We start from the raw sequence: 12,416 nt of genomic DNA, 5'->3' as shown, positions 1-12,416 counted from the left end.
TTGAGTCAAGTACATATAATGCTTTTTACTCCTCTTTATTATGGTTAATTGCATTTATTGCTATTCAGCGCATTCAAATGGCCTACTAGCTCTGCAAATGGACTTCTTAATACATAGAATTTGCCACCTTCAAGGTCCCATATCTTTCAAAAATTACTTTTTGTTTTTTTTTAGGGCCTATGTTTACAAATGTTGGGTCAAGGGAGGAATCTGGCCAGTTTATGTTGATTCTTGTTTCTTATGTTGTTACATAGTTAGTCAGGATGAAAAAAGATACAAATCCATCAAGTTCAATCTATAGCAGTGGTCTCAAAGTACCTGCGCGCGGGCAAATTGTCCCAGAAACAGGTTTCCTATACTATCAGCATTCTGGGCTAGACACAGCCTATATTTAAAATGAGTACAGATTGCTACATCACTTAGTGGTGGTGCTCTAGTTATACAGTATTATGTTCCTCTATGGCAGTTGATGTATTGCATTACCTTCAATCGGTCATCCACTATACTCTTGGAATGATCTGGGATCTGCTAAATCTCATCAGAGGTCTCAATGCTAAATCACTACCAGACAACATCCTCTCAATCTTAATCCAAATCCAAACAATGCAGCCTTTAAGATCATGCCAAGAAATCATTTGTTGACATCACATATGGCTTGGCAGATTGTGGATCATTTCAGCAATATTGTGAATGATATATGATATTATGTTAGTATTTGCCGTGCATTTGCAAAGTGTAGCACTCTGATGTCAAGCTTTAAGGCATACATTGGCCTTATTGTGGTGGGCACCATCTACTGGGCCTACCCTTCATCTTCTGGGTTTACTTTTATCCTATAAATGTTACTGTAATTGGTATTCTTATATTCTAGTAGTGCTGTTTTTCAGTTTAAAAGATTGTGTGTTAGAATAGTTATTACTTACAATTGTTGATTTGACAATCAGATAAACCCTATATTAGTTCTAGTTGTATTATAGACAAGCGATTTATTTGAACAGTCTCATTATTCTAACTATCGCAGTCTGTTTTGATCTCCAGTATAAGAGTGATGGCCCTGGGGAAAATGCACATCAGATGCAAAACACAACTGACCCTTATGCATGATCCCTTAAAACTAGTGAGGGTGGGGTTGCAGGAACTGGAAACCACTATTAACATTGTTTTGTTATTCATAATGCTAATTTACAGTACTGGGTGTAACAAACCTCTCACTGGTTTTTGTTTTTTATTATCAGGTTTCGGGGTCAATTATTAAAGCAGCTGTATTCTGCTTGAACATCAGACTTTTTGTGAAACCAGAGGCAAAATGGTATTCCAAGCAGTTGGAAAATTACTTGGAAAACAGTAAGTATCCTTATTATTGTCTAGGGCTGTAACCAATTACTATTTTCATAATCAATTAGTTGGCCGATTTTTATTTTTTTCGATTAATCTGATAAAAAAACGTAAATAATACCATCCTTAATTTTAAAATAAAATATACAAATGCAGTGTTGCCAACAAAGTTGACTTCAGAATAAAAGTACATGCACAATTTTTTGCTATCACACTGCACTGGAACACATGGCATCGCGGTACCGTGCTTTCCAGTGATGGGCGATCACACTGTGGGTGGGAGGTGCGTTTGGGGTATCATTGAAATGAATGGCACTGCAACGCACCTCCCGCAGCAGAATTTGTCAGGTCGGAACCAAAAATGACTTTTTTCCCACCTTTCATAATTTGTTTTTAATAATTTTATTGCAAGCTGAAAGCGGTTGAATAGCTTCAGCCGAGGAAGACAGTTGCCAGTGGCAAGATTCCGCAGATTTCAGCTGAATGTAAATACAGCAGATAGTGGGCTGGTGCACTAGCCAACAGCAGACTGACTATTGGAACCACCCACTGCTTTCTGTGCCCTCCTCCCAGCATGGAGGAGAGAGCTAGGGGATCCAACCAACTAATCAATAATGAGATCCAACCATTATCGATTAGTTGGTTGCAGCCCTATTATTGTCATATGTACCTTTTTGTGTGTGTGTATGTATATAGAAGTCTCCCTGCTCAATTACATAGTTCTTGGATGTTTAGTTGACTACATAAGATATGTATGTTAACATGAATGTGTGAGGACACAGATATAGGTGTTTCTGCTAACGTTTTCTTATAGATTCTATTAAGACAAGTTATAGACTTGTAAAAAAAAAAAAACATGGTCATGGTTTACTGCTATGCTATGAATACAGATCTGAATAGCAGGATCTCAGATTAAACACACCGCGCAGAATGAATCCGCTGAATGATTTAACCACTTTGCTACTGGAGCAATTTTTCATCCCAGCACAGAAATTATTAAAATTATTTATATATTTAAAAAAAAACCTTGCTTATAAAACATTTAAAAATATACCCCTAATGAAATGGCAGTAATAAATGCTAAGCTGCCTCTGTAATTCATATACCGACCTTGTGAAAAAATGATTTTTAATTTTTTTCCCACTGGTGTCTGTAGAAGACCTGAGTCAAAATCGATAAAATTAATACTTACTGTCAGGCTTCGTATTGTGTGATAGGTAACGCAGAGGGAGCAAAAGCGTATCTGAGGTGAGCTAAATAAAAAAATAATTAGAATACCAGGGAGCCAAAAGTAGGATTAACCTGTAAACATGGAAATGGTGACAGCTCTGTACTAAACGCTGCCAGCAATAATCCATTTTTTTCATTGTGGATGTCTTGGTATTGTAAACAGACATTAGACAAGCCTTTGGAGTAGTGAGGGATCAGAAGACATCCCAAATAGTTTTTATTAGGTTAACGAAGATTCAGGCTCAATTTAATGAGAGCCTTGTGTGTAATTAGAGGTATAGGACTGAGGGTAGGGTAGTGAGCTGTGCAGCAGGCTTGGGTGCGTACACTGAAGTTATACATTAATTGATCTACATCTAAGCCAGACATAATGCCTCCCATTATTAAAGGGATTAGATACATCTTGTGTTATCTTAAATGTGACGGAAAGCCAAAGATAAAGGAGAATAGTAAAGTTTTCCATTAGGGATACTCACCGATACCAAATACCAATTACCTATACTTTTTTTTTTGTGTCATGTGACAGTTTTTCTAAAACTAATTATTTTAGAACAGTGGTGAAGTGCCAGAGCCAAATGCAGCTGTGATCCTGGTAGTTCTGCCACTGACTCCAAGCAGTAGAGGGACTACAAATCCCAGCAAAACATTATACAGCAACGCAGAATACCGTCAGCTATAGAGGACTACAAATCACAGCAATGCATTATACAGCAATGCAGAATAATATGAAGCTATATACTCTATGCTGCTCTGGGGTGCTGGCCTAATGTCTCCAGCAGAGGATCCCAGTAGGGCTGTGCAGGGTCACGGCTGGGCTGTGTGAGGTCTTACCAGGGGTCCCAGTTGGTCTAAGGGCTCAGTCACACTAGATGCAGTGCGTTCCGGGCCGATTTTGGCCAGAACGCACTGCCTCGCATTGCAGCCGGCTCACTTTTTAGTGGCGCCGTAGCCACACCCTCCGGCCGCAATGCGATCCGCCGCACGGGATCGCAAGGCACATTGTGGTGCCTGCGATCCGATCCTGTGCGATCAAAATGCTACAAGCACTATTTTGATCGCACCGCACTTGTATGGCCCGCCACGCCCCCTCCTACCCCACTAAAAGGTGAGCCGGCCGCAATGCAAGGCAGTGCGTTCTGGCCAAAATCGTGCTGGTACGCACAGCATCCAGTGTGACTGAGCCCTAACAGGTGGGTGCAGGCAGCGGGGTTTCAGGAAGGAGGAGGTGGTTTGCGGCCTGCGCTGTACACAGGCGCCGCCATTTGCAGGATAGCTGCCAGGCCGAGTCCCCAGCCAGCTTAAGTTTTAAAAATTTAAAGCACCGGTATCTGTGCATCCCTATTTTACATGATTTACTTATTTTACAAACCAGGGCAAGTAAAACTGAATTTCAAAGAAAAAATGTATTAGCAAAGGTTGCATGTGAAGGAGAACAGTTGATCCAGAGAAATGGGCAGCTAAAGCGACATGCGTTATTACAGTATATGTAAATCTTGACTTTCCTGTAAAATTTAAACTAGACCTCACCCCCTCCCATCTCCTATTAGTCATAAGGCCACTTACTTTAATTGATCAAAAGTGGAGGATTGGGGAGACAGCAGGACTAGATTTGACTTGACTTAACTTTAACATTTGCCTAATCCAAATTACTCAGACTTGTGACAGGTTAACTTTAAAGTGTCCTGCTGTTAGTAGCCAGCATAATGCAGGAGTGCATAACCTCATCTGTCTTAGGATCTCGCTGTGAGATTGCGTAACATCCTTAGCGGCCAGTCAAGGGGATTTGTCGTTTTAGCATAGGAGGACTACTACTAGTATAAGGCCCTTGCATTTTCTGGAAATTAGGAGTTAGCCAGTTTAACAATCTCTTTTAATGTGGAAAAAAAAGGAGTTTTACTTAAAACACTCCCACTTGGATATCTCTACTGCCCTGGTGCCCAAGCAGCCCTTTGCTATTGATGTGCACCCCTTTTGCTTACCCCAGTAGTTAGTAGTAGGGGCATTAGTTTGTAAAGAGGCAGTAATTGCAGTGATCTCTAGAAGTCTCTTTTTAGCATATCCCCTGTCTTTGACTTTCTCCTGCACTGTGTCTTTATTCTTCATCCATTCCTGTTGCATGTCTATGCCTCGTATGTTGACAACCTCTTCTCTAGTGTATTCCTAAATAGTGTATTGTCTTAAATTAATTCTTGCTTTTGTTATATAACAAGTATGTTCCTTAACATTATATTTACCTGACCCCAGACTCTTACTCTTCTTTTTCATGTCAGCAGTAAAATAAAGAAGAAAGCCTCAGCAGAAACGGAGAAACTCTTCTTGGAACCTCGATACACAACTGCCCGGATACTAGATGCTGATATATTAATGCTGGTGGCGTTACCTAAAGGACTCAACGTAGAGGAGTGGCTGGCCAGTAACGGTAAATAATAGCTCCTATTTTCACTGGCTTGGGGAGCTTTTATAAGTGTTCTTCTGAACTCACGTGATCATTCTGTATCTCCTGTCTCCCAATTTTCCCCATTAGTCAGTGAGATGAATTACAATAAATGCATATATAAATAACAGAGGTTTTGGGATGTGGGGGTATATGGGACCAAACTCCACTTTCACTAGTCAGAAAAGTCAAAATCTGCATAGAAATCCGCCTCTTACTACTTTGAAACAGTGTTGATACAGTAGATATTTATTTCAGCACAGTTCTAAAACCGTACTGGAACTTGGTGCAGCTCTATCCTGCCTACTTTAGATTTTAGTGCAGGTTTGCAGGTTTGCTTTAAGGTAAACACTACAGTAATACAATATGTGCTTATCAAAAATACATTATACGTTGCCTTAAACTTGAAATAAAGTAGAATTATAATACTTACATAGACTTTGTTGTTTTTTTGCTCACAAACATCCTTCCCCCTTGACCTCTATGGCGGTCTGATTTATTTAATTTAATTTTTTCCTGTTTTTTCCCCTCGTTATTTTTACTTTTAAAATTCCCGCCGGTTCCGCCCCCTTGCGACTTATGGTACTGAAAATTAACCCCGAGGCACACGTGGGATTACCGCCAAGGAGGTTAAATAGGATTTTTATTTGTGTTCTTTCAATGGCTGAAAAAGGATGGTGTCAGGTGCAGAAGGAGGAGCAGAAACTCATGCAGATCTGGTCCAGAGTTAGTGTGAACAAGCCCTAAACCTATGCATTTTTATATGATTCTGTGGCTTATCAAGTACAACAGCAGATGGTTACAGTAAATATGGCCTTGTTCTGGTAATTATAAGGGGTAGATAATTTGTGATATTGGCCATAGGGATTTATATACAGTTTTGTTTTAATGTATTTTAACTGTTTTTTTTTCTTGTTTTTTTTAGCATCTGCATTCTACAACCACGTCAGTCTCATGTATGGTTCAATCTCCGAATTCTGTACAATATCATCCTGTCCCACCATGAAGGCCTGGGCAGTGTAAGTGTCAACAATTGCCTGTGTTCAGTCAAGTCAATGAAATTTGAAGGGAAAATGGTGGGGCAAAAGAATTCAATGTGTTTTTTTAAAATTATTTTTAAATGTAATATCCCATTAAAAGATCAAATGAAAAATCTAATTTTTATTCCAGAGCTGTTCCCCGCAGCACTTTATTTCCACCCCTACGTGTCCTCATCCTCAATCTGACATCCAATATCCTTCAAACTACTTCCTCTGAGCTTAGGCTGTCATGAACCATGACAGCCTAAGCCTTGTGACTTGACAGTAAAAGAGGAAGCAGCACATATTATTATAATAATAATAAGGATGTGGGGGTGGAGGGAGGGGGTGTAGAGTTTAATAAAAGATTGTTTCCTGTGAAACTAGGGCTGGACACACTAGCCTGAGGTCAACCTCCCAGGATGCATCTGGACGGTAGGAAGTTGCCTCTGTTTTGTGACCTGGAGATGCTGGTCAGAGTCTATTCTATTTTCTATTCTATGTTGTGAGGTCACCCATGGTGCAGGGCATATTTACATAAGGTTTTTAGGGTTTGCTTTAATACTTTGGAAACCTTTTGTTCTGGTATGTAATTATTTACATGCATGGGGCAACCCTATTTTGTTTGTACATATACATACCGCCCTTATTACATTAAAAGTAGTCACATGGCAGGTAGACACAGTAGCATATTGCCTTACTTCTATGGCACGTAAATAGTATTGAATGGCAATGCTTTTTAGTAGAATTTAGCTTGAGGGTCACATTGTTTTTTGTTTTTTTTACAGTTTTTTTTTTACTCTGATCCTGTTGAATATTCTTGGCTTGCGTTTATTATTCCTTGGGTAGTTAAATGATTAAATATCATGTGTCCACCCGTATGGTCACATGTGTCCCTCCTGATTGTGAAAAAACTGTCCAACTCTCATCTGCACTTATTCTGACATAGTGACCTCCAAGACCGGTCAATCATTAACGTACTGTTATGCTGGCTGTTGTGCACCAGTGAATCGATGTTATGAGGAAGCTAGTACAGGGACATTTAGGGTGTAGTTAGAAAATGCCCCATTTCTCTACAGATGATGCAGATATCTTTAAAAATGAAAAGAGTGATGTAGAAACTGATACTGTGTTTCCCCGAAAAGAAGACACTTATATTATTTTTGGCTCAAAAAAACACACTTGGTCTTATTTTCGGGGTAGGTCTTATTTTTTTTGAATGTACAATCCACACTTATTACACTTAATACCGGTAGAAGACTTGCAAGACAGGAGTGAGTGGCAAAGTTAAGAATGGGGTGATCAGGGCAATCAGGGGTGCCATACCTTTCCAAGAGCAATTTGGTAACCAATCGCTGGCCAGAATGAGCGAAGTGCGCTTTCACTATCGATTCCTCACAGGCGGAGTGCATTTGGTATCACTCGGCCTGTGACAGGAGCAGGCGCTATAGAGGAAGCATTGGCTTACGCGGCTCTGCTCCCTCCGCTGCCGCCTCGCTTCCTCTAGCGCTGGCTTTGTTGGCACCGCTGATTATGTCCGCCGCTTCAAGTTCCCCCTTATGCCACCACCGGCCCTGGGAATGGTCACAACTAGGTCTTATTTTTGGGGTAGGTCTTATATTTTAGCAATTCCCTAAAATAGTACTAGGTCTTATTTTCGGGGAAAAACGGTATTTAAGATTTGTGAAGATGCCAGAAAATTGAAACACACACCAGTCTTTAATATGTTTTAGGGACACTGGTTTATGAGGTCTTTCCCAATTAAACCAACCTGTTTTAGTAATTATGAAGGGGTCTACCTTTTACATGTTGACTTTTCATCATGGTAAAATAAAGTAAATGTGATGTTTTGCACATATTGGTTGTTTATTATGGTTTAGGTTTTATGGTCACCAGCCATTAATGAGTAAAACATAATTGTGCATGGAGGACGAGTATACAAATGTTAACACTGCCATACTAAAAACATGCTCTTACTTAAAGGACCTCTAAAGGTTCCTGTGTGATGGTCTAAACTTGTTCCAAATCCAGTTATGTGATGCAGAAGCATCGTGCATAAAAATAAAAAACTCCTATCACTTCTCAGTTATTAGGGTTTAAAGGTTTAGCCAAATCAAAACTTACCTGCGCAAATTAGTTTAAGATGTGTCTGAGGTTTTAATTAGACTAACAAAGCCCTAAAGCAATCTTTGTCTGTGCTCTTTCTGTATAATTTGAGGCTAAGTAGTGATTGTTTCTGATATTTTGCACCTTGAACAATAGCAGATATTGTTTACATTGTAATTACTCTATGCTCAAGTTTGGATACAAAATTAGTTAATCGGGATCTAGTCAAATAGAGTTCCTGTAGTTGTGCTTTCCACCCAGCTTGTGTCCTAGAGAAAACATAAAGCACTCTAATCCTGATATGGTCATAAGGTATACGTAAGACCTTAAAGTAGAACTGATGGCATTTTTTAAAAAGTGTATTTCCACCTTTTGCAACCAAATTGGGATAACGCCATGTTTATATTTTTGTTTGCATGTTCCCATTTGCATAGCATATGCTAAAATAAATAAATGCTTCTTCCAGTTTAAATTGCCTTCACTTGGGTTAGGGTTTCTTGGCTTCTTAAGGGTTGAAATTTCTGCTTGGCTTCTCCGTCTTTGTAATGTTAGGAGAGGGTGTGAATGGTGAGGGGTTTGCATTGTATGTTATTGAGAGAAATCAAGCGCTGCGCAAACTGTTGGCGCTGTATAAATCCTGTATAATATTAATAATAACACAATTTTCAAATTTCAGACCTAAAGCTGGGTATATACTATCATATTTATTTTGTTCAACCTGCGGCCTGAACGAAAAAAATATAGCAGATTCTTCCATCTATGCTGAACGGAGTGGATGGACGGATCTCCTGCTGTCAGCTTTGTATTCTGACAGCAGCACCGGCCGCTGTGAGAAAACCGGAACCGTACTTACAACTAATTGGTTGAAAGCACTGTTTCGCTGAGGAATGTCCAACTTGATCCTTCTGCAAAAGTTGATCTAATCAACTTCTATAGAAGGAATAGGGTCACCAATGGGCTGAATTTTGGCTTATTCGGCAGGATCCGTGTGTACTCAACTCCTCTCTATAAGGACAGATCACAGGTGCTCAGAAAAACCCTGATTCAGCCACGTTGCCTGCTGCAACAAAACATCTAAAAGATAAGTGTTATTTAGTTTTCGTTCTGCTGTGTGAATTGGAACATACAACAAACATATAGTGGAGTTTTCTCAAATTTGACTGCAAAAGAAAAAATACACTTTACGTTTTGGATAGAGTAAGGGAGGGTTATGACCCTGTATGCTTTTTTTTCTTATCTGTGTCCCATTGGGTATATTTCCTTTCGCTTCCTCTGCAATAGCAAGAACAGGAAGTTGGAGAAAGCCCTAATGGTCACCAGAACTAGTGTCGTCAATGGAAAATGTCCCTCTCTAGCAGGGGCACACAACAATAAAAACCTGGCAGGTGTTCTAATCTCTCCCCAGTATCCAAAACTAAAAAAAGTTTTGGCTTCAGTTGCATTTTTACGACTAGTGCAGCTTTATTTTTTTATTTGGCCAGCTCATTTTACGGCAGTAAAACTTTTTCCTCTGCTGGCACGCAGCCTAGTTAGGTAGAAAACAAAAGTGTAACATGTTTGCTCAATTTAATAGTATTCTCCTTGGATTGGAACATTGTTTATGGGACCAATATAAACCTTATAGAGTGAGGATGCAACTCATGAAAACGTCCACACATTCCCATTTAATGTAAATTGTAACCTAGTAAAGCACATTTAAAAAAAAGTGAGCTTGGTTGGCACATTGCAAGAAAAGATACGAGTGGTTGAGCAATGCTAGAATAAATGTAGATGCTGAACAAAGCTGGTGTCCTTTAGTAGCCTTCCAGGTCCTATCAAGCGTTCAGACTTTCCCTATGTATCCAACTGCTGCTTTCACTCATTGAGCCATTACTAAGGATAGGTATCCGCTTCTCAACAACCTAGTATTTGCAACAGATGATGTAAACTCACCAACGGCTGTTGATTTGCTGGCTTGTCCTATAAAACCTCCCTGCTGAATTATGTGTAGCAGACATTTTATGTAGCTGAACTTGTGAAGAGCTATGGAGCTTAGTTTCTGCAAGAGCCTGTTAGTAATCAGACTTCCAAAAATGAAATGTGTGTCTGTTTTGGGGGAGGGATGTTACTGCTACATATGTCAGCCATGTGTTGGAAGACTTGTACTTCCTAATTGGCAGTGGCGTCACAAGGAGGGTGCGGGGGGTTGGAGGGGTGAAACTAAAATGACTGACAGTCATTTTGTGTCACTCCCTCTAAAAAGTCAGGCACTCGGTCATGGATCGAGAGCCAGACAGTATCAGGAGAGAGGAGGGGTTCCGGCGGCATACCTCATCCTGCCGGCTGAACGTCCCTTCCTCTCTGCCGGCAGGCGTCATTTAGAGTACCGTGCATGCGCCATGACGCCAAGCGTACACGCAATGACGTCACGGTGGGGGAGTCACCCGGTCTCCGCTCCAGGTTACACCCGGCCTCGGGATGCCCGTGCTAATTGGTCTATATTTAAGCAGGGGAGAAACTTAGACAGTGCGTAACGGTTAAGTTTTCTTTTTGCTGTTGCTAGTATAAAAGCGTGAAATCGAAATATTGTGTGATGCATTGCTGATTCACACAATAAAGGGCACACTTGCGGGCTGCAGTTTGATAACATTTATCACACTGCTCTTGTTATTAAGCTTGCTTTGGGGCCTGGACCAAGGTTGTACATGGGTTATGTTACATAAACATGACTAAGGAACTGTACTGGTAGAAATAGAAAAGCCGGTGGTAATGGGACTATGAATGTAAAATATTGTTGCTCTGAACAAGGAATTTCCTTCCTTAAGTTACTTTTCTATGAATGAGACTTACAAGCCGTGAGATTTATACACACACAGTGTAATAAGCCTATTTTAAGCTGTTGCACAGACTGAAAAAGTATTTTCTTCCTGCTTATCAATCATTGGGCTTGGCTTGCTGTCAAAAGTCAAATAGTAGTTGCGGAAAGTCCTGTGAAAAAGGACAGGCAGGCCCACTTATGGAATGTATTCTATTTACAGGAAAACAAAACTCAGATACCATAATGATAACTGTGATGCAACACTGAAATGTCATTGAGGCCAACAAAATAGAAGTAAATCTGGCTGAAAGTCTTTTGAGCAAACACTGGGGGGAATTTATCAAAACTGTAGCAAAATCTGGAGCAGTTGCCCATGACAACCAAGCTTCTCTCTTATGTTTTTTTTGTTATTGTTATGAGGAGAAGAGGGCTGTGTGGCTCTTATTTTTGCTCTAGGGTCTACTCTGCATATTGATGAGGATCGTCCGTTCTAAATTTGATCAGCTGTCATGCTCTGAAGCTAGCACATGCATAGTTTGCTCTGCTGCAAGTATTTGCTTGTCCTGAGCTATATTTAGAAAGCTTGAGCTTGAAGCTCACTTACATTGCCAGTACCTAAATACAGCCAAGCAGTAGAAAACATAACCTGCATTTTTTTAGGCCCATTTCCACTGTTGTAAGTGATTAGCATTTATTGTGGTAATTTAGAGGTGCAGGAGAGATGTATGTGTGTACATTTTCATCACTCACATTGCTGGCTTTCCTAATTTTGTTAAGAGCCTTTTAGGCCTCAGTCCTACAAATTGAACATTTTCTCCACAGGAAACTCAGTCTGATACTGGGGTCGGATTGTAAAGCAGCTGACCCTCTCCCTGTGAGTTATTGTACCAAGATCACTGCACACCAGCTCTGCCTTTCCAGGTCACAATACACTGTCCATGGGGAGTTGCCACTATGAATACTAATGAATAGGGGGAGAGACCTCAGACTGAGAGCGGTAATTTACACAGACTGCTTACAAAGCACAGAGGCGGCCCTTTCAAAAGAAGCCATGAGGAGATGAAGAGGACCAAAAAAAGTATGTTTCTGTGTTCATATACAGCAACTGCATATGCCTGCATCATGTACACTTAATGTACATTGCTGGCATATGTTGTTGTTTTTTTTTAAATCAACTGCACAAAGGTGGAAATGGACTTTATAGAGACCATGCCAGGTCTATAAAGGGTTAAATTCTGCAATCCTCTGCAATAGAAGACATTATGGGGATCAGCTCTAAAAGTTCCACCCAGCTACACCCGTCAGTATCATCTGGGTTGCTAGTGCCATGGGTAGATGCCGAGTGGAACCCCTATATGTACCGGGTGTCTTCTCTTGCAGGGGATTGCTAATTTTAGAGACCTAACAGGGTTTCTTTAGTATCACCCTTATAGACCACATTTTGTTTGGACTAGCTCCCTCGACAGAAGTCAATTGAAAAATCTAATTTTGTTTA

The 12,416-nt window shown here is 40.3% G+C and overlaps 1 protein-coding gene across 2 annotated transcripts in view; it reads left to right on the top strand.

The window, feature by feature from the left end:
- Positions 1–1,252: 1,252 nt before the first annotated feature.
- Positions 1,253–12,416, top strand: part of LOC108792102 (MOB kinase activator 2-like) — an 18,465-nt gene continuing 7,301 nt past the window's right edge. The window contains exons 1-3 of one of the 2 annotated variants that reach the window (XM_018562793.1): positions 1,253–1,344; positions 4,839–4,984; positions 5,925–6,018. In XM_018562793.1, coding sequence (XP_018418295.1) covers positions 1,307–1,344; positions 4,839–4,984; positions 5,925–6,018 — 278 coding nt within the window. In that variant the 5' untranslated portion in view covers positions 1,253–1,306. Of the gene's footprint in view, positions 1,345–4,835; positions 4,985–5,924; positions 6,019–12,416 lie in introns of both variants that reach the window. The other variant, XM_018562792.1, reaches the window with a different exon arrangement.

Source organism: Nanorana parkeri, unplaced genomic scaffold (assembly GCF_000935625.1).
Source record: "Nanorana parkeri isolate BGI_ZX_2015 unplaced genomic scaffold, ASM93562v1 scaffold600, whole genome shotgun sequence".
NCBI classification, from domain to species: Eukaryota; Metazoa; Chordata; class Amphibia; order Anura; family Dicroglossidae; genus Nanorana; species Nanorana parkeri.
This window is presented reverse-complemented; position numbering and strand designations above follow the sequence as displayed.